Source organism: Artibeus jamaicensis, unplaced genomic scaffold, assembly GCF_021234435.1.
Source record: "Artibeus jamaicensis isolate MK-2021 breed Jamaican fruit bat unplaced genomic scaffold, CSHL_Jam_final contig_490, whole genome shotgun sequence".
Lineage (NCBI taxonomy): Eukaryota > Metazoa > Chordata > Mammalia > Chiroptera > Phyllostomidae > Artibeus > Artibeus jamaicensis.
Window position 1 is genome coordinate 17170683 of NW_026521861.1, and position 25275 is coordinate 17195957.

The window sequence follows — 25275 nt, forward strand, 5'->3', positions numbered from 1 at the left end:
GTTGCTAATAAATCTTTTCTGATGACTAAGCTTCTTTTTGTAATTTGTGGAATTTATTGGGATGAAATTTATTGGGATAAAATTATGTAGGTTTCAGGTGTACAGTTCTATAATTTATCATCTGTATATTGTACTGTGTGTTCACCACCTCACGATTGCTAAAGTTCTAAGGCAGTTGGTCTCTTTGAGGCTAGAAATGTTGCATTTTCCCCTCTTCACTACCCAGAATGTGATCGCTGTCTTAAACCACACAACGTATGACAAAGAACAGTTATTGCTCTATAATGAATCGCCAACTTGAAGATACTTTAGAATTGTCTCCTTTGTGTTCAGGTGTGAGTAGGTGGATCTTTTTATTTCTGCCCCTGTGATACTGTCAGGATTTATTTTCAGGTCTTGGCGAGAGTGTTATGAAAAATAAATTAAGCGTCAGTCAGGAAGCCCCTACTCTTTTTTAAAAAACTAAAAACTGGCCAGTTGAATGAAATGCATTATTTACTCGTCGTTACTGACTCAACACAAGCTTTGTTTGTTTCAAAGCAAACAAATTGGGCTCAGACTTTGCTGGGTGCTGGCTATAGCTCTCAGGTAGATTCCCAAACAAAAGCACAAGACCACTCCTGGCTGCTTTCTGAGGCCGCACACACTGAGTCTGTGTCCCAGACCCTCATGGCACGACAGCGACCTGGCAAGCACGTGGGAAGCCTGAAAAGCACACGAGAAAACATTCACATCTTCCCACATCCTCCTGGAAAGCGAGGGCAGTGCCCACTTCACCTAATCTCTCCTTTTATCTTGACAGAAAAAGTCCGTACTAGGCTCAATACCTTCAAAGTTGTCTTTAAAGAAACAGACCTGAACATAGAATTTTTCTTTGCTTGTCAGGAAATACTCAGTAGTAATATTTAAGATACGAGTCTTCAACAACAAGAAACGGTTCCCTTCTTTGTCAAGAACTAGCATGTACCAGATGAGAATCCAGGATGGCCAATTCCCCCGGGGAGTGTTTGGCGGGGCCTGGGAGAGAATCCCGAAGCCCCGACAGATGGAATCGGACAAGTGACCTGAAGACAGACGGATCCTCGAGAGGGGAACATCTCAGTCTCATGCAACCTGCCCTTCATGGACCACTGTCTTGGTAAAAACACAACACTAACGTTTACTTTGATGAGGTTCCCTCTACACGTAGTAAAAGCTGATGAGATGGAACTGCTGGTCGGTTCGAAGAAGACGGCATCTCTAATGCAAACGTTCACTAGTTTCATCTTCAGTCACGTGAAATCATAATTTTAGCATTTGCCATCTGTTTCATGTGAATGCTTCAAATGAATACGTTTCTTCAAAGGAACTTGAGTGGCCAGAGTTTCTACTTTCAAAAGTTCGCCTGCCCATTAGCTGGACCTCTCCATGCCGTGTTAAGGAACGGGGAGGCCACCAACTCCCGGAATTGAGCGTTTTATGGATTTTAGCAACCCCTGATGTGAAAGTGAGGGCAGTGAAAGGATGGAATGTTAAGACAATGAAAAGGGCCCAGGGTACTTCCAGGTGAGGTTCTCTGCGTGCTGGTCAGCAGATGGGATCCAGGGAGCTGCCCTTCCCAACAGCACCTCATGTGAGTCTCAGGAATGCTGGAGTTTGAAAGCCATGGCCACCGTCTGGCACCCCGTACCCCAGGAATCAAAACGCACTTGACAGGGAGAAGCCTACCTCCCAGAAACACCAGTGGGTTCAGTCAAAAAGCCCCAAGAGAAGCCTGCTGTCTCGAGTCAAAGGACCAGCGAAGGCACAGGAAAGCAAGACAGAAAACTTGAGACAATACCTGCCCTGCTCCAAACACCACAGGGGAAGCTGTAGCTTCACCCCTACCCGGCCAGCAGAGGTGACGTGGGGAGCCTAGACTTCAGCCTGCCCCCAGCACCCCTTACGTCTGATACCAGGGTGGTATCAGAGGAGGCAGAGTGGGGAGCTGGGACTTTTATCACCTCCGGGCCCTGCACCCCCGGGTCAGGTGGAGACCGGGTAGGGATCCAGCACTTCCAGCCCCCCAGACTGGGACAAGACACCCCTTTGAGCCTGCTCTGGGGCAGTCTCAGAGGCCCAGTAGAGAGCCAGCACTTCTGGCCCCACCCAGAGGCACCCCACCGTCCTGGCAGGAGGGAGCAGCCCAGGCCACCCGGCTCAGCGGTAAGGAGGCGATGTCCCCATCTTGTTTGCAAGTGCTGGTGTGGCATTGGCTGGCTTTCTTTTCCCCTGAAACACTTTGTTAAGCATGTCTCTTGAATACAGCATAGAGTCAGACTTGACTTTGTGAGACATTCCGAAAAGTCTCCTTCTTCAAGAAGTGAGTGCAGTGACCACCCTGGTGTGACACCCAGGTCGCCCTCCCTTCGAGGGAGTCACTCCTTCTTCAAGCTACTGGGAGCTTTGGTGGCTCAGCACTACTGCTTTTCAGGAATTTCCCTCAGCTCAAGGCAGCTTTGTCCAGGTTCACAGCCTTCAACCAATGACTAGTCAATGGAGGCATGTAAGGTCCTGGGCACCACGCCTGCTGGGGGCATCTCAGAAGGGCCAGCCCAGCCCAGGAGCCCCACGGGTAGGCTAGGCCTTCCACTGCAGCTGCCTCACAGTCCGCCTGCTGCCCTGCCGGTCCTGCTCCCCGCCCCTTGCCCTCACCCCTCAAAGGGGTAGATCCTGAGCGCGTTCCCCAGGTGTCCTCCGCACACAAAGCCTGGTGTCAGAGGCATTGCCTGGGAACCGGCCCGTGACAGTCAGTAGCAGGTGTGGTCGGAGGAAGCCGGTTCTAAAACGAGACTTGGGGGCTGGCCATGGGGACACATTGGGGGTGGTCAGTGGGGCACAGACATTCTCTCATGGAACCCTTGCTGCCCTCCCAGGAAGGGGCCCGACAGTGGTTACCATCCTTATTTGCAATGGAGAAGATCAAGGCCAAAGTTGTTCTGGCCAAGGTAACTCACCAGGTTAAGTAGAAGAACTACAACCCCAGGCCACCAACTCCAGATCCAGGGCCTTTACTCACTCCCATGCAGTTTTTCCTAAAGAAAAAAGCCCTGATACTATTATACAGTGGTACTACGTACTGATGACACGCCAGGATCACTCAACAGGGCCACTACAGAGGGTGTGTGAGTCGTGGTGATATGATTATGTGCTCTCTAGGGAGCCACTGTGCTTGACAGTTTCCTTAGGATGACCCTGGGGCACCTGGGGAGCCTCTGGCTACCGCACACCTGGTGGCCAGAAACATCAGCCACTTCCCGACATGGGCACAGCTTGTTCTCGCCAAGTTCTTATGTGATTTCACATTAGGTTAGAAAAGAACCTGGCAGTAGAGCCATTCAGGTAACAACATATGGATGAACTTGGAGGAGACTCAGGTGCGTGGCTACTTGGAGAACTCTTTGGAAGATCCGTGAGGAAATATTAGAAAGAAATTGGGGGGATCTTCTCTGATTTGGAGCTGGGAATCAGCTGAGCCCCTAAGGACCTGTTCTGTGGGGGTGGAGACACTGTCGTATCCACCATGTGTCCTTCCCACATGCTGTACACCCAATGCACGTAATACACGTGTCCAGGAAACAGAGAACGCCTTTGGGCCCCCGGGAGTGAGGCTGACTGTCTGGACACGTATCAGAACCTGAACCCAGGAGTGGTGTTCGGTGAGGAGGCAGAGCCGTGCTGCTCATCCAAGAGAAAAAATGAGGCGTGACGTGGGGCATGTATACAATTGGCTCACATCGAGGGCTTTAATAATATTTGTTCTGCCAGAGTAGACAGGAAAGTGGAAGTCAGACTGTTCCTCATTAGGGCGACTACTTTCAGCTTTGGTTATTGGTTATTGGTTATTGGTTATTTAGTGATAACAGGGCAGAGAATTGTTTTATCACATTCGCCCAGAAATGTACAGAAGCCTCTCCTTTTACAGTCGGGTTCTTCCTACCAGATCCCCTTCTGAGATGTTCGGGCGTGACGTGCTGAGACTGTGCATTCGACAAAGGTGGCCGTTCTCTGTGTCACAGTGTCATTTCAGAAGTTTGTACGAGCTTCAGAAGGGAGCATGTTTGCGTCCAGGAAACAATTCTAATACTGAAGACTACTTTTCTGAAATGACAACCACCATTTTCTTATCACCTAATGTATGGTTGATGTCCTTTTTCATAATCACAAAATATTTTTAGAACTTGTTAACTAGTTGGGTGGCTTTCGTTTTTAACATGAGAGATACTGCTTCTCGAGTTGGTCATCCTGCAAGGAAACCCACTCTGACCGCCAGAACAGGACCAGATTTTCCCCATGTATTCGTGGTGCATGGAGCCCTCGGGGAGCCTCTCCTCCTGCATTTGGGCGCAATGTGTCTCGGACGGCTGGCTGAACCCTTTAGTTAATAGTTCGGCAGCTGCTGGTATTTGAAGTCTGTTCTCCGGTTCACAAAGTGCCTCAGGACAAGTACGGCCACGAGCACAACATTCAGGGAAAGGACCAGGAATGAAAACAGATGCAAACTGCTGAAAGGCTGGTTCGGAGTGACTTCTCCGGGCATTGGGTTCTGAAATCCTGTAATGGGAAACAAGATAAAAACTGTTCAAAGAAAAGCATTATGTGGCCTTACAAAATGTTTGTAGACCTTTATCTCCACGTAGCCTGTGAACCTTATGCATCAATTAATGTATAATATATACGGCTGACCCAACATACAGCCAATGTTATCAACACATATATAAACTGTGATCAAATTTCTGAATTAGTTATGCTTGTATTTACTTTCCAAGACAAGTTGTCCTTACATTTAGTTTAAATGCTTAACTCAGTTTGGTTCCCTGAATTCAGTGAAAACATGTGAAATTCAAGCAAGTGTTACCCAGAAATGCAGGTTCAGTTACTAGTGGTCACTACACCCCATCATTGTCAAAACACACTTGATTGCTGTAGAAAAATTAGTTTCTGCTCTTGAAATAGGAAAGGATACTTTTCTAACGTATGTGATATTTTTAATAATTAATAATTTTTATTCACAGCTTTTTAACTAATCTCAAAGTAATAATCATAGGTGCATTGTCTTTTTAGTGAGTATGTTTATAAGATTACTGATTTTTTTTTTTTTTTTGCCTTGGCTGGTTTGGCTCAGTGGACTGAGCTTTGGCCTGCAAACCAAAAGGTTATCGGTTCGATTCTTAGTCAAGGCACATGCCTGGGTTGTGGGCCAACTCCTCAGTTAGGGGTGTGCGAGAGGCAACCAATTGATGTCTCTCTCACACATCCTTGTTTCTCTTCCTCTCTTTCTCCCTCCCTTCCCCTCTCTAAAAATAAATAAATAAATAACTGCTGATTTTAATTTTGTTTGTGTTCTTTTGTTTTTGTCATAGAACTATTTTCACAAACCACAATCATGCTCCTTCATAATCCACTCTAATAATAATAAAGAAGAGGTCATCAGATCCTTTATGCTAAGATCATCTTCACATAAGATAAAGTCTTATTAACAGTTTTTATATAATTATGACTTATCCTAGGCCATTTAATTATGGCTTATCCTTGAGGATTTCCTGATGCCTCTTTCCCATGCAGTGTGCTGGACCCCAGGCTTCAGTCCTTTAAAAAGAAGCAGGGCAGTCTTGAAAATATAATATTTTCGATGTTTTTTTTAAAATAGCTTTTTTTCTAAATAGGCGATAGTGTGGGATGCTGGTTCTCTTCTGCTCATTTAGGAGTGAAAATACATTGCTTTTGATTTGCTTATCTGCCAGTAGGATTTATAATAAGGAATCAGGAAGCTAAGGAAGAGTGTTGTGCTTAGAAACGAGGACATTACATTTTTACTCAAAAGCCACATGAATAATGCTCAATTATCAGTGTGTGGCACACTTAAACTCTACATGGTTTACATGTTCTCACTCAGGGAAATAAAAATGAATCGTGTGTGCTTAAAACTCATAACTCATTTAGGGTTTTGCTAAGATGATCTTAAATCTCTAAACTGCACACATTTTAAAAGGACTACATTCGAGTAGTCATTTATGAGCCACGAAATGTTCTTAGGGGATGAAATAGCTTTTTTGCACCCGAATTCCCACCTGCACGTTGGTCCCTTCTCAGACGAATGGGCCCGATGACGGCATCTGCCTTCCATTTGTACGAAGAAATGTCTCGTTTCCTTCTGGAGACGCAGCCTTGGCTGCAGCGAGACTGGTGGTCACCACTGTCGCATATGAACACCCTACACTGTAGATAGACGGAGCCCAGGCTTCTCAAGAATTTAAACACGTTGAACTGGAATCTTCCATGGTGCGCAGATAAGGGATATATCTCGCACGTTTCATCTCGATTACATCTGGAACAGAGTTTATGATACACTTAGAAAGTGAACAGAAGTTCAGTCTTTTCCATATTGAAAAATGGTACTGAGTTTTGTTCAAACTGTCTGATTTATGGATCCAGAAATTTTTCTAGATAGGCAGTGTCTTAACCTTAGTACTGTGACTAAGACTGTGGATCTGACTCCTGGGTAAGATGAAGTTCCCACCAGCTGGGAAATTCCTATTCCATGTGAATTAATTAGAAAATCAATTCCAACTTATTAGAACTCAAACCCCTTACTTTACCTACTTGCTATGAATGTGTAGTATGTTGATATAGTTAAAGTCCATCAGCTTAAACAAAATAAAAGGAAACTCTCCTGTAAAAAAAAAAACTTTAAAAAATAATAATGTGCCCTGGTTGGTGTGACTCAGTGGATTGAGCACTAGCCTGTGAACCAAAAAGTCACCAGTTCAATACCCAGTCACAGCACATGCCTGGCTTGCAGGCCAGGTCTCCAGTTTGGGGCAGAGGCAACCAATCGATGTTTCTCTCCTCTTTCTCCCTCCCTTCCCCTTTCTCTACAAGCAAACAAATAAAATCTTTTAAAAAATAAATAATGCCACATAAACTTTACTGAATATATAATATTTATGTTTAAACCGGGGACGTGTAAAATAATGTTCTGGGTTATTGTTGAAAATAACCAAAAGGTAAAAAAAAAAAAAAAAGCAAAAATACACATAAAGCTTTCTTGACAAAAAATAAGTTTGTATCTATCAGCAAATATTTTGTGAATACACTTAAAATTTAGTAGATATGGGCCACGGCTGTAAAAATGTTTCAATTTAAATCAGTTGTAACTAAACACAGTAACTATTTTATAAAGTGATTGAATTTCTTAAATTCCATGGTGGTAGTACTAGAAAATTATGAATTATATCTAGACACACACGCAATCTTTCTTCAGGAAAGTAGCCCCCAGAAAAGACTGTCCCATGTCAGGACATACCCGCTCTTGATCAGGTCGTAGGTTGTGGACGTGAAGTCGGGCGTGGGCGAGGCCCTGCAGGTGTCCAGAAACACCACCAAGCTTGGGTCTGAGGTGTGTAGACTGACTTGAACGAAAAGATTTTGGTTCAGATCCACGTAATATGGTGACTCCAGTATCGGCTTTTCAAATGAATTGGACTCAAAGAGAGCCATGCTTGTGTTATATGTACCCAGTGCGCTCTGATTTTGTATGATGTCATCTTCTGTTATATACACCGTCTCCACGGTGGAGGTGTGCTCCATCTCACACTTCACAATGATCTGCAGGCGCTTCTGACGGGTGATCACTTCAGAAGCTGGAGGTGCAGAGAGGGTGATTGTGTTGGTGTAAGTAATCGAACGATCTTCCACCTGCAGAACAGAATGGAACTCAAATGTCATACTCTAAGTCCAGTGACATTTTAGAGTGTAGATGTGAACACCACTTGCAGGGAGGGACATCGCTTTCTTAAATCACAAGATAATGGCTCTCGTGTCAAAATACCATAAACCTTAAATGTGTTTTATTTAAGAAACATTCCGAGTAGGAAGAAAAAGTGCGCAATGAGAGATACAGCTTGGATGAGAAAGACTTGAAGAATCGGACAGATTTTTTTTTTCAGCTACATTCAAAATCGTTTTGAATGCAAATTTCCAGCCCCAGAAGGACTTTGGACCCAATGACAAGTTGGCTGTCATGAGTAGCACCACATTATTGTGGCTGACAGAATGGTTTCCCAAGTGACCATGAACAGAGGGCCTGGAGTAGGTTCTATCCAGCCAGCGCCCCCTAGAGACTCACACTGTGGTAACTCAGCTGTTCCTTTGGGGCCAAAATTAAACAACTAAATCAAGATTTCCTTCCATCCTTATCAATTCCTGTTGTTTAATGACTTAAGTGAAAAGTTTAGGGTTTCTATCCTAAAGGGTTGAAACTGTAGAACAAATCACAGACATCCTTCATGTTTAAAATAAGGATGAGGTTTTCACCTTCTGTCTTTATAGCGGAAAGAAGGTCATAAAAATACAGCCAGACTTTTGCTAAATGTGAGATAGAAACATTTTCTAGGCAAGTATTAGTAGTAAGCTACTAACCCTGCAGTGTGTAGGTGTTGGAACTCTCTCCAGGGAATTTTCAGAGCTCTTTCCCTTTTGGGAAGATACGCACCCTCTAGTTACCCTGAAATTGAAGGCAGTAATTTGGCATTCGTGTGTAAATTAGTGTGTGCACTTCTATGTCCACACATGTGTACCATGTGCCAAACCACTAAGATTTGGAAGTTGTTCATTCAAGCAGCCAGCAAGCATTACATATCTATACCACCAAACCTACCTTTCACATTTGACACCACCCAGCTACCAATACTTCACTTAAAGAAAAGAAACACAATAGAATAAAAATAACATTTAAAAAATATTCCACTTTACCTTTTTAACTGTACCACATCCATCAAGAGGGATAGAAAATTCCACCACATTTGATACTTTGGGTCTGCAAGTTGGGTCATTGAGCCGTAAGTTATTCTCATTGTATTTGAAAGATTCCAGGTAGAATTTACTTATCATAGCTCTCATCTTGTCAGAGGAGCAAATTAAAGAAGCTGTCCAAAAAAGGGGGGGGAGGGTATGATCATGTTTATGTCAACTAGGAACTGAGATAACAGAGCAATTGCTCCACCGTTTTTCAATGTTCACCATGACCTTGGTTGTAGCTAGAATCTATAAATCTAATATTTCTAATTGTACTTTGCAGAAGGCATTGAGGAAACCAGTCCACACTTTCTCAGGTTAATGCCACCATTAACTTCCTCTTTTACTAAGCAATGCACAGAACTGATTCTCAAGCTTCAGACTGTGAATATTTTCCAAACTATATGTGTCTGTCATATCCTTTGGAACAGGCTTTGAGACAAATCCATGTCTCAGGCTTGCCAACAGGGATAGCCATTCCCAGGACAAGAATAAAAGAGCAGTTTCTACATACACAATCTTCGTGAGAGCTCCAAATAGCTAAGGAACATGACTTACTTGTGTTGACGTTTTCTGCATAAATCGAAGCGTAGGAAGCAGAAAAGCCCCGGTAGGAGTTGGCGTAATCTGTAGACAGCACGACGGTCAACGAGTTGGACGAGGACTCGAAGCTGGGCTTCACACGGCCACACACTTGTCCAATCAGGCCAGAGGTGGTGGAGGGGCCGTCATAGACAGCAACGAAGTCAAATCGGCAGTTCTTGTCCACTTCTAGGCTGGAGAAGTAGTAGAGCTGCTGGTAAAAGAGCTTGCAAGCCAGTTCAATTCTATTTTCTATAATCCCACCCATCCCAGTCTTTTGTGATGAAGGATTTCTCCTTGCATTGCTGTCTCACGTTTATAATGACAAACCTGGAGCTTCCCCAGTCCCCGACATGACCTCAGAATCTTCAGGAATACAGCTTAGCTCAATGCAATAGCATTGGTGTTTCTTTATACAACCTGTTCTTTGAAAAGCACCCATCTATGGGGGGTGCACGTGATCATTTCTCTTCCCCAGGACTCCCTCCCCTGCCAGGTGGGCTTACTACATTTGCTCCAGCAGGAGAAATGGACCAGAGTACTTACAAAATTTCCTTGAAGTTTAATTCTATCTTGTAACCTTCCTCCACTTGTATGTGCCACACACAATAAGCCATCTCAGGATGTGAATTTGGGTAGTTGGGGCTGGTAAAGGAACCTTCGGGGTTGTCCAGGTACCCACCACAGTTTGGAATAGCTGAAAGGGATGTGAGGATGACCAGAAATATAAATCAAGATAGAGCCTTCTTTTACTCTCTGTGTCGTGCATTAGTGAGAGCTTAATCCACCTTCCAGAGTTTTATTCCAGCTCCCTCTTGCAGACTGGTCGAGTATTGAGATGTTCATCCTCCCCATCACCGAGTGTCTGCCCAGGGGTGCTGTGCTGCTGCCCGACAGATACTATTAAAATCTCATGGAGGGTTAGCAACAGGGGAGTGGGAGAAGGAGAAGGGGGAGAAGGTACAGAGAATAAGTAGCATAGACAGTAGGTAGAACATAGATAGGGGAGAGGGCAAGAATAGTATGGGAAATATAGAATCTAAAGAACTTGAGATACATGGACATGAACTAAAGGGGGGAAATGGTGGGGGTGGGGGTGCAGGGTGGAGGGGAATGAAGGGGGGAATAGAACAACTGTAATGGCATAATCAATAAAATAAAAATAAAAATAAATAAATAAAATCTCACTTCAAAATCTGCCCCAGCTGTAGAGACCCTCCATTCTGGACTGAACCATAAAAACTAAAGTCACACTCTGAGGACCGTCACTGAAGGCTCTTCCACACGTGGCCCCAGACTAGCTTTCTGGTCTCATCAGCCTCCACCATGTGACCCGCTGGTCCAGCCTGTCCTTCCTTCCCAGGTCTCCTCAGGCCGTTGGTTGCAGCAGACAGGAGTCCTCCCCCCACCCCGCCCCCGACTCCTGCCTCTCCCGACCCTGGTCCTACCACTGCTCCAGCTCAGCTCAGATCAGATGCAGCCCTCATGAAGCTACCTTGGTTCTTCCCCTCCCCGGAAGGTAAGCAAGCAGCTGGATGGATGAAACACCAAGAAACCACACCGAGGGCTCTTTTTAGGGGCTTGTAAAATGCTTTTGATTGGCTAGAGCACAGGATACGTGTCAGGCAGGGGCTGGAGGTAAGGTGGGAAAAGGTGCCGGGTGCAGCTTGGGAAACCATGTCTGCTCCTCTCCAGAGATTCACTGGCACCACGGACCCAGTGGTTTAACAGGAGAGTGACCCAGTCCACTCCGGGCCTCAGAAAGGAGACCAGAGCAGAGCTTCTCTCATGGACCATCCACAGAACTACCTGTCACCCTGCTGTGGCATTTAGGTGCCAAGAGTGCAAAGCCAGACCATTGGAGCCTCCAACTTCCTGGCAGGCTTAGGTTCAGAGGTCAGGTCAGAGGTGAGGTCAGAGATTCTCAGCTTGCACTCCCCAGATGACCTGTCTTTTTCAAGAATCACCTGGGAGCCTCGTTAAACTTGAGAACCCTAAAGCCCCAACCCTGATCTAATGGATCAGACTAAGGGAGGGGCACTCCCTGAACAGACATTTCAAAGGATCTCAGGCCTGTTTATTACTAAACAGGCTGAACTTGGAGAGTCTGCTTCAGTCTCTAACTCACAGGAGAGCTCAACAGGCAGCCACCCAATCAGCCCCGCCCATCTGTCTCACCTGATCGCTGGTTGGAAATGAAGTTCAAGGGCTCCACTCTAGGACAAGTCAGGATCTCCCTGCAGGGAGCCCAGGACCCTGACTTCACAAGCCCTCCAGGTGATTCTCACAAACGGTGTCTGGGAGGGACAAGCCTCAGACTCTGGGCTACAGTGCCCCAGGCAGGGGTGTGGAAGCTTCTGTGCTCACACTGAAGGGTGAGCCACAGGTGTGTAAATGAGAACTTACAGGCGCTGGGAGAGAAGAAGTAGTAGAACATGAAGACGGTTCTCTGAATCCTTGCAGAGTCGGTGACTATTTGAAACGTCAGCGTATTGGATGATGATTCAAACACAGGAACGTAGTCATTTTTGCTGCAGACTTTCCCCAGCAGAGACCCCAGGGTGGAGTTCCCAACAAAAACTTGAATGTTTTCACTTTCACAGCTTCCATCTGGATCAAGCCTGCGAAGGAAACGCACCTGCGATTAAACAGCCACCAGCAAGAGGGCACCCAACCAGCAAGGGGTGGTCACGGTTTGCCAAGGAGTGGCACTTCTGTCTCCATGACCACCCTGCCTCAACTTCAAACCCCACCCATCTGTCGGTGGCTCAGGGGGCTGAACTGTCCTGCCAACGTAAGTGGGGAAGAGGGTCCCGGAACCCAGACCCCTGTTCTCCCAGTTTCCATCTCTCCTCTTCCCCATGCCCGTGGGGCTGTTTGGTGTAGGACTTCTTATTTAAAACTGAGTCCCCTTTGTCATCTGAAATCCAAGACTGTCAAGGTGGAGCAATTTCTCGGAAATGGCCACCCGTCTCAAGGTAAAGCAACTTGAGCATCTTCCTAGCTGCCCCCCCCACCCCGTGGCCTTGCGTCACCCCTTTGTCATGCAGCCCCGTGTCCTGCATTGGAAGGGCAGCCCGGGATGACTGTTTCTGCCCATTCCGACAGGGTCTCTCCAAATGCCCTTCGGAGACGCATTTCCAACATGACCTAGAGGAAAAACCACAAGGGTAGACGACCTGAATTTTTCTTCCACCTTAGCTACCTGCTGTGTAACTTTGGATGAGGGATTTAATCTTCCTTGACTTCAGTTTTCTAGTCTGTAACTCGGGATTGTCTCAGCCAACTTCATTCTATGGACAAGAATCACCTGGGAATGTTCCGAACATTATGTTCAGAACATTATAATGCTCTGAACCCGCAGCACCTGGCGCACTCCGGGCACACAGGACGTGTCCCATAAAAGTGCAATGTTCACTTCCCCTGCCCACACTTCTGGTCTTGCTTCTCCTCTCTTTTTACCAAGCAAAAACAGTGTATGTGTTTCTTAACAGCGCTACCATTCCAGGAAATTTGAAAGTCCCCCTTCTCTTTCGTTTCTCTGGGGGCCATGTGGAAGTCAGTTCCTATTTCAGTGGTCCAGGACCATCCTATTCAGAGTGTGGCACCTTGGCCGGCGGCAGCATCACCTGGGAACTCGTTGCATACAGGAATTCTCAGGCCCCACTCCCCCACCCCCGCCTGAATCAGAGAATCTGGGGCCAGCGCCCGGCCATCGTAGTGTATGAAACCCTGATAGTCTCTAGTCTTAGAACCACGGGGATAGGGTGAGCGTACATGGGGTCCTAGGACAATGTGTCAGTCAGCGTGGTTCTGTTATAACATGGATGGAATGGTAAAGCTTGTTTATGTCGATTCGCCATGGCGGAACTGGTTTCATTAGACATCACTTTGCTTAAAGTCACAGAAGCTGTTGATGACGTTCGGTGCAGACTTACTGTACTTGTGGCTAGAGGAGCCTACATACGCTTGGGCTTGAAATGATTAGAAAGAAAAACCCAGGCTGACAGCCCAGGAGGAAGTCTGGTAATGAGACGTAGAAAATAGGTGTTTCGCTCAAGAGCCAGGTGGCTCAGGTTCGAATCCTCCCCCACTTTTATTAGTGTGTGACTTTGGACACAGTTGAGAGACTTCTGTTGAGTGGGATTGAACTGCATCTGCCCCAGAGGGCTGTTGGGAGGACCAGCTGGGACCGACCTCAGGAAGCTGGAGTCTGGGAGTGCAGCCCCCTGTCTCAGCTGGACCCCCCCACTGCCACCACCTGGACACTGTCAACCGCTTGTGAGCATATATTCATTTCAAAATAAAAGTTTAAAATCCAAGGAAAAAAAAGACCGATGCCTCCTGGGTCCCGCCCCCAGAATTGTCAGCTGATTGTGTGGGGTGCAGCCCCGGACCCTGAGTTGGCCAGAGCTGCCCTGCTGATTCTAATGCCCAGCAAGGTGTGGGACCACCAGCTTAGTGCTTTAGGGCTGAGAATCTGGAACTGGATCAGTGGGCCCGAGCCCTGGTCATTCCCCTCCTGAGCGGCGTGACCTGAGACAAGTTCCGGACCTGCCTGTGCCCGCTGTGCTTGTGCTGACCTCAGAGAACCTCTGTGACCACAGCCTGGGGCGGGGCACAGGCCTCCAGCAGCGACTACCAGCCATCATCATCAACTCCGTGGTCGGGAGAGTCACCACCACCTCGAGAAGCCCCAGACTTCTGTCCATAGGACGCCCTGGTGTGGCCAGAGCTCCACCACCCTCTTTAGAAACTGCAGCCCCTACTTACTGGAAGTGGGAAAAGATGACTCGGATGCTTTTGTTTTCCGGCCTTCCTAGTGTCCAGGTGCAGTTCTCGTTGGGACTGAGCTGCAGGATGAGGGCTTTGTGGGCCTCAGACTGGCTGGCACCTCCCAGGCTGGCCCTGCAGCTGGATAGGCCTGGTGGAGACCACACAGGTGGCACTGAGGAGAGCAGGCAGCCCCTGCCTCCTCCGGGGCCTGGGACTCTACCCCCGCGCCCCCCCCCACCCCCGTGGGATGTGTGCACCAGCGTGCTGGTAATTGTGAACAGAATTCAGCTCACTCCAAAGTAAGCCACCAGTTACACTAAGTTTCCTTTCTTGGACCCCTTGGGCATAAAGAAGTTGTGATTTCTATAACTATAGTGCGTAAAAGAACAAAGAACATATTAGGGCCTACAGAAAGGTGATTTTAAAAAGAAGCTTTACATCTAGAATACATAAAGACCTCTTATAACTCGATAATTAAAAGACAGCCCAATTAAAAATGGACAAAGGACCAAGACAGATATTTCTCCAAAGAGGATGTCAATGTCCAGGAAACACATGAAGAGGTACCCAACATCATTCGTCCACAGGGAAAGGCAAACGAAAACCGCAGCTGGTTCCCCTTCACACTGATTACGATGTGAAATGAAAACTGGACTCAGAAGGGGAAACACCAGGTATGGGTGAGGATGTGGAGGAATCGGGACCCGACACACTGCTCATGGGGGTGCAATACGGGACCGCTGCTGGGGAACGGTCGGAAGACCCCTTAAAAATTAAAAACAGAATTATCATAACCCAGCCATCTGTTCTAGGCAGATCCCCAAAGGAAATGAAACGTATCGCCACACAGAGACGTGTATACTGAGGTTTGTAGCAGCGCCACTCAAAGTAACCAATAAGTGAAAACAACCTAAGTATCCATCGACTAGGAAATATTTGATAAATAAAATATGGCCTACCCATACAATGGAATATTATTATTTGGTTGGAATGAAGTGCTGATATAGGGCACAGCATAGATAAACCTTGTAAACATATTGTATGATTTATTTATATGAAATGTCGAGAATAGGTAGATCTATAGATAGAAAGATTCGTGGTCGTCTTGGGTTGGGGACATTGGGGGAAATGAGAGAAACTGTTAATGGGCACAAGAGTTTCTTTGGGGGGTGATAAAATGGTTTTGACCGAGTGGTGATGGTTGTGCAAGACTGTATATACTAACAACCACTAAATTTACATTTTAGAGAAGTGGGTTTTAAGGTATATGAATCATATCTCAATGAAGCTGTTATTAAAGAAGAGGAGGAGGAGGAGGAGCAGCAACAGCTATAACTGAATGGGAACCCAAAAATCGAATACTTCACAAAGGAACCTGATTAATGGTTAAAAACTCCAGTTAGAAATAAAGGTTATTTTCCATTTTATCCATGACACATAAGTGATATTCTTATAACAATAGTGTTTATTTAGCTTTCCCTAACAGTAACTATTACTATTATGTTTATTAGTAAAGAAATTAGAAAGCAAAGACAACAAAAGAGTATAATTCCATCCACCCAGAAACAAATATAATTAAAAACTTCTTGTACATACTTCCACACACTTTCATTTTCTCTACTTGCTAATTTTTGGATACTCAAATGTATACCTTTTAAATATAAGCACCATCCTATTTTACACATTTCAGGTAGATTTTTTTTTCTTAGAGTAGATGCTAGGCATCTTTCTCATAGCTCAGTCTTATCTTTAAGAAGTTGCCAAAGACTATTTCTTTGTACACACTTACCACACCTCACAGAACAAAGGATGGAAATTTACATAGCTTTTAAAATTATGTCAATGCATAGTACATACATCTTTGTACACTTCCATGATTATTGCCTAAATATTAATTCTTAGTAGTGGAATTACCTGGCAAACTTTTTTAATGCTTTTTCATTTTTATGTTTGATGTCATATGGGCCTAAAAAAATGTGAGTGCTGATTCAAAACCCCATTGAGAGCATATGTATAAATATTCTCTGTTTTAGGGCTAACGACAGATGTTAGATATTCAAAAACTTTGGGCAGAGGCCTCTTGAAAGGAGGTCTCCCCTACTTTGATTGAAGAAAACGAGTCCAATTTCCTTACCTTCAGACTGGGTCCCATTAAACTCAGCCAAACACGACACAGTTAAAAGGGTCAAAGGGATGAGCCTCCTGGCGGCCTCCATCTTCAGAAGGGGCGGGACAGCCCAGGGGGCCAGCAGGCTTTTATACTTCTCTCCCCTGCCTACCTGATATCATAAGCTTCTGCGTGACCTTCGGGCGAATGAGTCAGTTGGACCATGTAAGGGGTAGATTTATGTGAGAACACAGCAGCTGTGACCAGGTTAATATCAGTGACCCTTAACAGTGTTTGCTCTTCTCAACCCATTCCCGGGAGCTCTGGGGATAGCACCCAGCTACAGCTCCTGCCAGGGACCTCCCATTACGGGCACACAGTGGGCGCTGAGCAACTCCTCCTGGCACTGATTGGGATTTGGGCCTTTACCCTGGGATTTGTTTAGATCACCAAAGGGGTAACATCCTTGGCACCTTGAGCCTTTCTTGCTCTTCCCTAAACATTAAAAGCCTTTGGGCGTCCAAAGAATCAAGTTGGGGCATGGGTTGCACCTGGGCCACCTCTGAGTCCAGCTAGGTCACCCTGGTGCCTGCCTGGTGGCTGACACTGAGGGAGAGGAGGAGGTGGCACAGGATGGGAAGGAAAAAGAAAGTACAGGTCCAGGTTCAGCTTCTATGAGTTTCTAGTTGGTTATGCCCAGAGAGCCTGAGTGGGTGAATTAACGTCCTGTAGGCACTGTGTTTTACAGATGAGAGAAAGGAACCCTGGTATCCAAGGTGAGACCAGAGCTGCGGTGGCAGGGCCAGCACCTGTAACTTTCATTCATTCATTCGTTCATTCATTCAACAACTATTCATCAGCTACACGAGAAACACAGTCCTGACCTTGTGGAACTTATCTAAGTGGGGGAGACAGACAACAAACAAAAATAAATTACAAACAGTAAAAGGTGATATAAATATAATAAAACTGCTTTGAGGGGTGGGGAGGTGCAGTATTAGGGCTTTGAGAAGATGAAATGTGAGCATATGCAGAAAAAGATACACGTGCGTGATCTGGGCTTAAGGGATGCATTTTAGGCAAAAGAATGGCAGGTGCAAAGGCCCTGAGGCAGGAACCAGCTGGGCACATCTGCATGATAAAGGAAGTCTGGTGAGTGTGGCAGATATGAGTGAAGGGGAGGAAGGTGGGAGATGACAATAAAAAGGAGAGAAAGGTCATGGTCAAATGGTGAAGAATTTGTAGGTCAGATGAGAAGTGTGAATTTTACTCTAAATTCAATTAGAACTTTTGAGCAGGCAAATGACCAGTTTTTAAAGAGTCTTCCCGACAGATCTGTGAAGGTAAAGGTAAGTCTAGACTGGGTCCTCTGGGTTGAAACCCTTCCTGGTTGTCCTCCACCCTTCTGTGATGTGCCGACTGTCCTCATGCCCAGACCCCTCACTGGGCTCCAGGATACTGGGGCTGGAAGGGTACAGGCCTATACTATGACCCAGGGGAATCCATTCCAGGTTGGGTTCCTGGACCAGGTGTTGGGGTCCATGCCCAGTGATGCAGTGGCAAGACCAGTACCTGCGACATTGACAAGTTGTGGCCTCAAGGAGCTGGGACATGGACCAAGGCACCCACATAGCTTCACTCAGGAGCCTGCTGGTGACAAGAGAAAATTGTGGCTCAAATAACACCTGAGACAAGGCTGAAAGCAGTAGACTCCAGGAAAAGAAAAAAATTCCCAGGGACTCACAGACAGGTCACTTCCAGCAAGGGAGATACGGCCTTGAATTTGACTCTTAAAACTTGTACTGGGGCTATTCTGTGAAAGCAGCTCCACTCCCACTTTCCTTCAGGCAAATTTCTCCGCACTGAAGCGCTGAATAGTCCCTTATCAGCCAAGCCCTTTACTGGGGGCTGAATCACAGCCAGGAGCTGGCCCCTTGCAAATGCATCATTCAATTGTTTGCTCCCTGTCAGCCTAGAGGTAGCAGGGGTTTCCTTCATCTATTCCTGCTCTTCTTCATCCCTTTTACTAGTTCATTCTTTATGTTCAGTAAAACAGGATGCTCACAAAAGTTTTGGTTAATGAGAAAATGCACTTACTAGGGTGTCTGTGATTAGAAAGGGGTTCCAGAAGGCCCAGTGGAAAGAGCAGAAACAGAAGGGGGCTGACGAGCTGAAGTCGAGAGGGGTGGGCCCATTGCTTATTGCTGGGATCAAAAGAAACTGGGCTTTGAGAGTCAGCAAATGTTCCTATCAGCAATTAAAGACACTGACGGATGAGTCAGCAAAAATCCGTGTTACAAAAGAAATACGAGGAGGAAGAACTCGGGAGATTTGCAGTGCCCAGAGGAGGAACTGCAGGTTTTCTAAAAGCCCTTTACACCACTGAGCCCAGCCCATCATTACACAGATCAGGCCACCTAGACCCAGACATGTTCTGCCTGGATGTTCCCTCTCTCCCCCAGGTTTATGAAGTTCACTTTCGGGACAATGGAGTGTAACCGTCTGTCGCAGACTAGCGGAGCGAGAGCAGATGAAGCCCCGGAGGAGAGAGCCTGAGTGAACCGCTCACTCCAGCCTGGGAAGGTCAGCTGGGTCTGAAACTGGAATCGCTCAAACGTCAATACTCATTTTCCTTCTGGGGCTGGGGATGCGCTCCATGTTTCTGTCTTCTACTCTCTCTCCTTATATCACAAGATGATATTACAACCGGTTGCCAAATCCCACAGTGGCGAATACACAAAGTTAAATACATTTATAACTAACCACAAAAATACCAGAGGCAGAGGAGATTATCTTCAATGTTGCATTTATTCAGAAGTCCATAAATATGTTGTATAGTACATAATATACACATGATAAAACTTGAATAAAAAATTCTACTAAGAAGAAATATGTATTGCTCATGAAGATATTTGTGCCCACCAAGTCAGAGACCCTCGTTTACATCACAGAAGCATGGTGGCGAGGAATCACAGTTATCATACAAATTACATTCGTCACAGCACTGGGAGTTGAGATAGGACCCAGCAGTTACAGATGAGGCCGCGGCGATCTTGTCCCTGGTGACCATGAATGGATTATTGTTTAAGGCCAAACAAACAGGTGGCTTTGAGGCTCTTAAGAAAAGATAGACACACACATGGGATTAGAAATTTCTGCTTAGTCCATTTCTTACAAAGTCAAGGGTGTCTGAGAACTTCAGGACTGGAGCAGCCAAACATGTGACACCGGCCTGAGATGAACGCTCTCTGCCCCTGTCCCAAGTTCTTACCTGATTTAGTCCCCTCCTTAGATGGCTAGAAATGTAAAATCCGATTATAGCAACTAAGGGAGAGTGGATTGCAACTGTGGGCCACCCAGCTGGTAACTGCGGGCCCGCTAAGTGCAGAGCATGATGGGGAAAGTGCCAGAGCAGCTGTTCCCCAGGTTCTGGAATGTACCTTCTAGCTCACAGGTGACAGGCTTACCTTCCCTAGAATGGGAACATCACTTCTTCTGACAACGAATCCTTCCATATTTGAAGGGTCCTCTCCTCAGAATTCAATTACCTGTCTGATCTACACTCCTTTTCAAGGTCCCCCACTCAGCTCAGCTTCCCCACAGTCTTACAGGCCCACTTCACTGTCCCCAAGGCCATGGGCAATGAGTGAGTGAACACGGTGAGAGCCCCAACTCAGTCAAGGGGAGACCAGCTCAGCCTGCCCTCTGAGTGTACGGGAGGCAGAGACTCAGGGACTCGGCCTGCCCGCAGTCTTCAGTCTGCAGTGCCCGAGGCGCAGGGAGGGCCCGCCCCTGGGGTGAGTCCAACAGCTGAGGGTGCACTCCAGGAGATCAGGGGACAGCAGGGAGCAGTGACACACAGAGCCACCTGCCCGCCGGGCTAAGAACTCTCCCCTGTGAGCCCACAAACCCAGGCCGGGAGGGGAAGAAGCCAAGGTCCTGTACTCACCTGCCTTTGCCTGTTCAGACCTGCCCTCTGCTCCTGATCCCAGTCAGGGAGTGGCCCCAGGGCAAGGAGTGGCCCTGCCCCGGCAGAAAGCCCCAGGTGTCCCATGGGAGGGGTCTCATTCACTCCCACCCATCACTCACCTCAATGCCTTGGCCACTTTGAAGTAAAGTGAGAAGACAACACCTATCAACAGGAGCATAGCCACCAGGATACCGCCACCAATGCAGAACATAAGTATCGAGTTGGTTTTAGAAGATGTAGCTTTATCTAGGCAGAGAAGTGCAGGCAAGCAGTGAATCTAGCTTCCCGCCCCCGCCCCCCAGCACACAGCAACCTCAATATGCTTCCTCCAGTGGAAGAAGAATGAACCCCAAACCATAGAGGCTTATGTGTGTAAAACACAAATGAACCTTCCCAGGGAGGCCCAGGAGGCTTATGGAGATGAGGGCTTATTTATGAATGAGATGTAACAAATGCAAAATCCAGAGGGAAGGAAGGAAAGTCGGAAGAACCTTCTCTCCTAGTCACAGGCAGTAACGTACAGCTGTAAGGAACCAACAGGCCTGAGCCTGTACCTGAGCCTGTTGATTTGGGAGGAAATGGTCTGCACATCAGACTTAAAAATCTTCTATGAGAATGTGTAATAAAATAACTTTTTCAAAATGTTCAATAGTGAAAATACACAAATCCATTTTGTGATATATGTTTTAGGAAATAAGTTTCCAATTCTCCCACTGACAACTGAGTCCTAAGTCCTGAATCCTCCCAGGAAATCCAGTTTGACTGGACTAAGCAACTTGCCTAACCTAACTCCCAGAAACTAGGTCCAAGTGAGCCAGGAAAGAAGAGATGACCCCCTGCCGAAGCACACTTACGGTCTGAGGCTTCGTAGCTGGACAAATGCCAACAGTTAAAAACAATGACAATTAAAATAAACTTGAGGGAACTGTAGTACATCTTATCGGGAACTTCTCAAACTTTTACTTGAGAGAGAAAACACTAATTATCCTTGTGAGGAGTAACTGAGCGGAAGTTTGCAGAGCTCAGGTCAGAAGCACAGTCCCCACTGGAGCTGGCAGAATGGGCAGCCACCGCAGGGCTTCAGCTGGTATGCTAATTAGGCCACAGGCTGTGTGACATCAACAGCCTGGACAACAGCTCCGCCCCTCCCACGCCCCTGGAGTTCTGAATTCCATTCGCTGCAGGTATGTTCTGGCTCCAGTGGACAGCCCTAAGGCAGTTTTAAATCACTGGGACTCAGTCTCACCTTTTCAGGGTTTGTGCCCTTCAGAGAACCTTTTCGGGTCTGTTAAAAGGAAATCTGGGTTCATAACAAAAAGACAATAATGTAGAAAGATGAATACCTAAAAAGGATCGTATATCTGAAAGTTCAATCATAAAAGACAGATTAGACTTTGTTTTAGCCACACAATGAAATAATATCTAGCTATAGCCATTTAACAGAATTCACTATAGATATACTGGCTTCAGAATATTATCGTACTTTATGGTTCAGACAAAAAGATTTCAAAAAGTAATTTGAGTAAGATACCTGTTCTAAATCAGATTTCTATGGTTTCCAGGTACTCACACCTAACAAAGCTGGTTCAAATAAATAAGGGAATTATTTTAACTACGGAGGTTATTCCTTGCTGCTCTGGCCAAACCCTGGGTGAGACCATGAAAAGCAGTGGAGATATCAATAAAAATAGTGGCATAAGAACTCTGAAAATTCTCTCCTCTGTAAGAGCAATAAAAAAAACTTGGCAAAATTGTCAGAATCACTTTTTTTTTTTTTTTAGACTCTGGAAATTAACTCAAAGCTCATAGCACCTCAGGAAATATGAATTTAAAAAGAACTGAATCTCATTATAAACAGCGTGTTTTGTGACTCTGTTCCATCATTCACTCTCCAGCTCCCTGGCAGGCTTGAAAATACCAGCCCAGATTCTAATACAGCCACAAGAGGGAGAGAGTAAAGGTAGAGCTCTTTCAAAGCCTCATTTCTGAAGAATTTTCATTACTCGACCTGTCTGCTGGTTACCTGGGAGACCTCACTTGCAAAGCTATCTGTATTTAACCTCGTTTAAAGTCTACCCAGTAAAAAAAGCCTTCTCCTCAGGGGACTTTGACAAAAACAATTATAGGCTATTGCTTCAACTTCGAGGCTGCTTGGAAGAGTGGATAACATTTGAGGCAAATGCTAGGCTAGCCGAAATCTTAAAGGAGAAGTGGGTAAGTTAGCTGTCCATGGAGATTTTGAAAAGCCCGGATGTCTGCCTGGAAGGCCAGAAGGCCATCGCATGTGCAGGGCTAGGTGCATGCCCAGGGCTGTGAGTGTGCTCAAGAAAGCCATGAGATGGTCTCGAGCGTTCACCTCTGGCTGACCCCAAGGCTATGCCCAAGCAGGAAGTACAGGCAAAGGCACAGTTTTCGACCTCTTGGTTGACTGCTGAACATATAACCCAACATGCACACACAGCCCCTCATGAAAGACTGGGAGAATTACTGGTTCCAGGCACTTAAAATAATTTGTATCCAACCACTAAGCTAATCAACAGACACTTCAGTGTCCACATACAACAAAGAATACAGACTTTACAGAATTGAGAAAAGTCATTAAAAAAACAATAACAACTATAAAAAGCAGCAACAACAAATCTTGGAGAGTGGGTAAAATGATTTCCAGTGTTGCCACATTATATATTTTAAATGTCCAATTTTCAACAACAGACTATAGAACTTGCAAAAAACCAAGACTGTATGGCCCATCAAAATAGAGAAAGGGAAACAGTAAAAACTTTCCCCAAAGAACCCCAGACATTGGCCCTACTAGACAAAGACTTTAAATCAGTTATTTTAAATATGTCTAAAGGAAACCATCTCTAAAAGAGTAAAATATGAGAATGATGTCTCCAATAGAAAATAGCAACAAAGAGATAGCAAGTAGTAGGGAAAACAAAGAACCACATGAAAATTAACTGGGGGAAAAAATCACCAGAAGGGCTTAACATCAAACTTTAATAGGCAGAAGAAAGAATCAGTGAGCCTGAATATAGGTCAGTTGAGATTGTCTATTCTGGGAGCAGAAATAACAGAACTTCCAATTTCCACTCCAACATGTAAAGAGCTTATTAATTGTCATTCTCAAAACAAGAAGAAACCTGAAAAAACTGCAAGTCAATCAGACTCCTTAGGCCAACCAAAGAACTGAAGTCACAGGGCAAACAGCCACACCAGTGAGATGAATAAATGCAGAGAAATCGGCCAACCAGAAACAGAAGCCACTGCCAGAGCAGCGACTAGTAGCAACCCTTAAATGATGATTCCTGCATTGCCAAAAGTTCAAGGAGAACTAGCCTGAGAGTTTTTTTAAATTTCTGGTGATGCAGGGTTTTGTTTTTGGGGTTTTTTTTTTTTTTTTTTTTTTGGCACAGAGGGCAAACTTTCATGAGTTTTACTTCTAGGAGCTCAGCTGGGTCCTTACGGTTGAGACTGCAGGGAAAAAAAAAATCTCTCATTCATGCTGTGTTCTCCACTGACCACAGTGGAAACATCCTTGTTACCCCTGGGTAATGGTGGCAGTCCCAAATCTCAATTAGGCCTCCCCTGAGACCACCAAGTTAGGTGGGACAGTGCCTCGCTGCCACCAGGTCAGCATGGAAGCCCACACTCCCCAAGGTCTCCACTGACACCACAGTGTAGGGGCAGGGCTGTTACAGCCCAGATATAAGTCTCGGTTCTCTGTTCAGCCTGTTCTGACACAACCCTGGGACCCCTCTTTACAGTCTGGTGATGCTTATCAGCATCAAAATACCCAACTTGCACTGAGGTCATCCAGCCCCTTTAGTTTTGGTATCATCCAATTTAGGGTGTGGAACCAGTTTTTGCCTAATTTCCTTTCACTGTATATGTAATAAACTGTTTGAATCTAGAAGTAGATTGTTGGTATTTTTACCAGCAAAATTAGTCAGATTTCACCTTGTCTTACGTGTTCTTGACAGCATCCCACTATCCACCTTCATCCAGGCCAGTCTTTTAAGGTTTGGCATTCTTGGGGAAGAGCAGATTTAGAGACTCGACGATGCCCTGACTGGTGTGGCTCAGTTGGTTGGAGCATCGTCCCATAACCAAAAGGTTGAAGGTCTGATTCCTGGTCAGGGCACATACTTAGATTGCAGGTTCTATCCCCAGTCCCAACACATAAGATCCCAGAGTAGGTGTTATGGGAAGCAACCAATTGATGCTTCTCTCTCACCTGGATTTTTGTCTTTCTTCCTTTCTCTCTAAAAAGCAGTGAAAAAAATGTCCTTGGGTGAGGACTAAATTTAAAAAGTTCAATGATGCCAATACGTAATCTTAACCAACAGTAGAGAAAGCAAGAATGCCAATTTGATTCCACTTGTGCCTACCACGTCCTAGGTGTTCAGATCACCAGCGAAGACTTTTAGTTATGGGACTGCCTATAAACCATCTGCGAAAGAGGTAAAGGGAACACTTCATCTTTTGAAATTGCTAATGAGGTCATACAGCTGCTATATTCTCACAGAAATCTATGAATGGCTGGCATTGATGTTTCCCTGGAGGCACAGTTGTAGAACAGGTGTAAGTGACAGGTAGATTAAGCATTTAGGTTGGTCAGCCCTTGTGGTTTTTTTCCTCTACACAACTTTGGAAATGTCTCCTCTGAAAGCATCCAGAGTGGTCTTGTCAAAATGAGCAGAAAACCCAAATTCTGGGCTGCCATGTCCAATTCAGAGCACAGTGCTAATTTAACAATGTGGAAGTGGCAACGCGGGAAAGGAAGGAGGATCTGCGGAGATGCTCAAGTTTCCATCACCTACAGTTGGATGCAAATGGTCCATTTAAATTACTTACCTTCCGAGACCAATACCTGGGCAAGGGAATAGTAAGAGTCTCAGGGGAGACATGGAAGAAGAGTTACTTTACCTGACGACTACTTTGTATTCCAAATGACAAAGGAGGTCAATTGCCAATAAGAAGGTTTGTTATGAGCTGAATGGTGTATTGCCCCCCACCCCCACAA

At 45.7% G+C, this 25275-nt stretch overlaps 1 protein-coding gene across 1 annotated transcript; it reads right to left on the reverse strand.

Moving 5' to 3' along the window:
• Nucleotides 1–4399: 4399 nt before the first annotated feature.
• Nucleotides 4400–16388, reverse strand: CUZD1 (CUB and zona pellucida like domains 1). The gene is made up of 9 exons (XM_037159111.2): nt 16307–16388; nt 14170–14320; nt 11803–12017; nt 9943–10093; nt 9373–9590; nt 8773–8945; nt 7325–7716; nt 6078–6346; nt 4400–4572 (listed from the first exon to the last, which is right to left on the reverse strand). Exons 1-9 carry the CDS (start codon nt 16386–16388, stop codon nt 4400–4402), a joined length of 1824 nt encoding a protein of 607 aa, XP_037015006.2.
• Between the last annotated feature and the right edge of the window lie 8887 nt (nt 16389–25275).

Coding starts and splice junctions, on each gene's coding strand:
- CUZD1 (XM_037159111.2), bottom strand. CDS start 16,388: ATGGAGGCCGCCAGGAGGCTCATCCCTTTGACCCTTTTAACTGTGTCG. Junction 12,018..14,169: donor GTCATCTTTTCCCACTTCCA/GTAAGTAGGGGC, acceptor TTTCCTTCGCAG/GCTTGATCCAGATGGAAGCT. Junction 10,094..11,802: donor CTTCTTCTCTCCCAGCGCCT/GTAAGTTCTCAT, acceptor CATCCCTTTCAG/CTATTCCAAACTGTGGTGGG.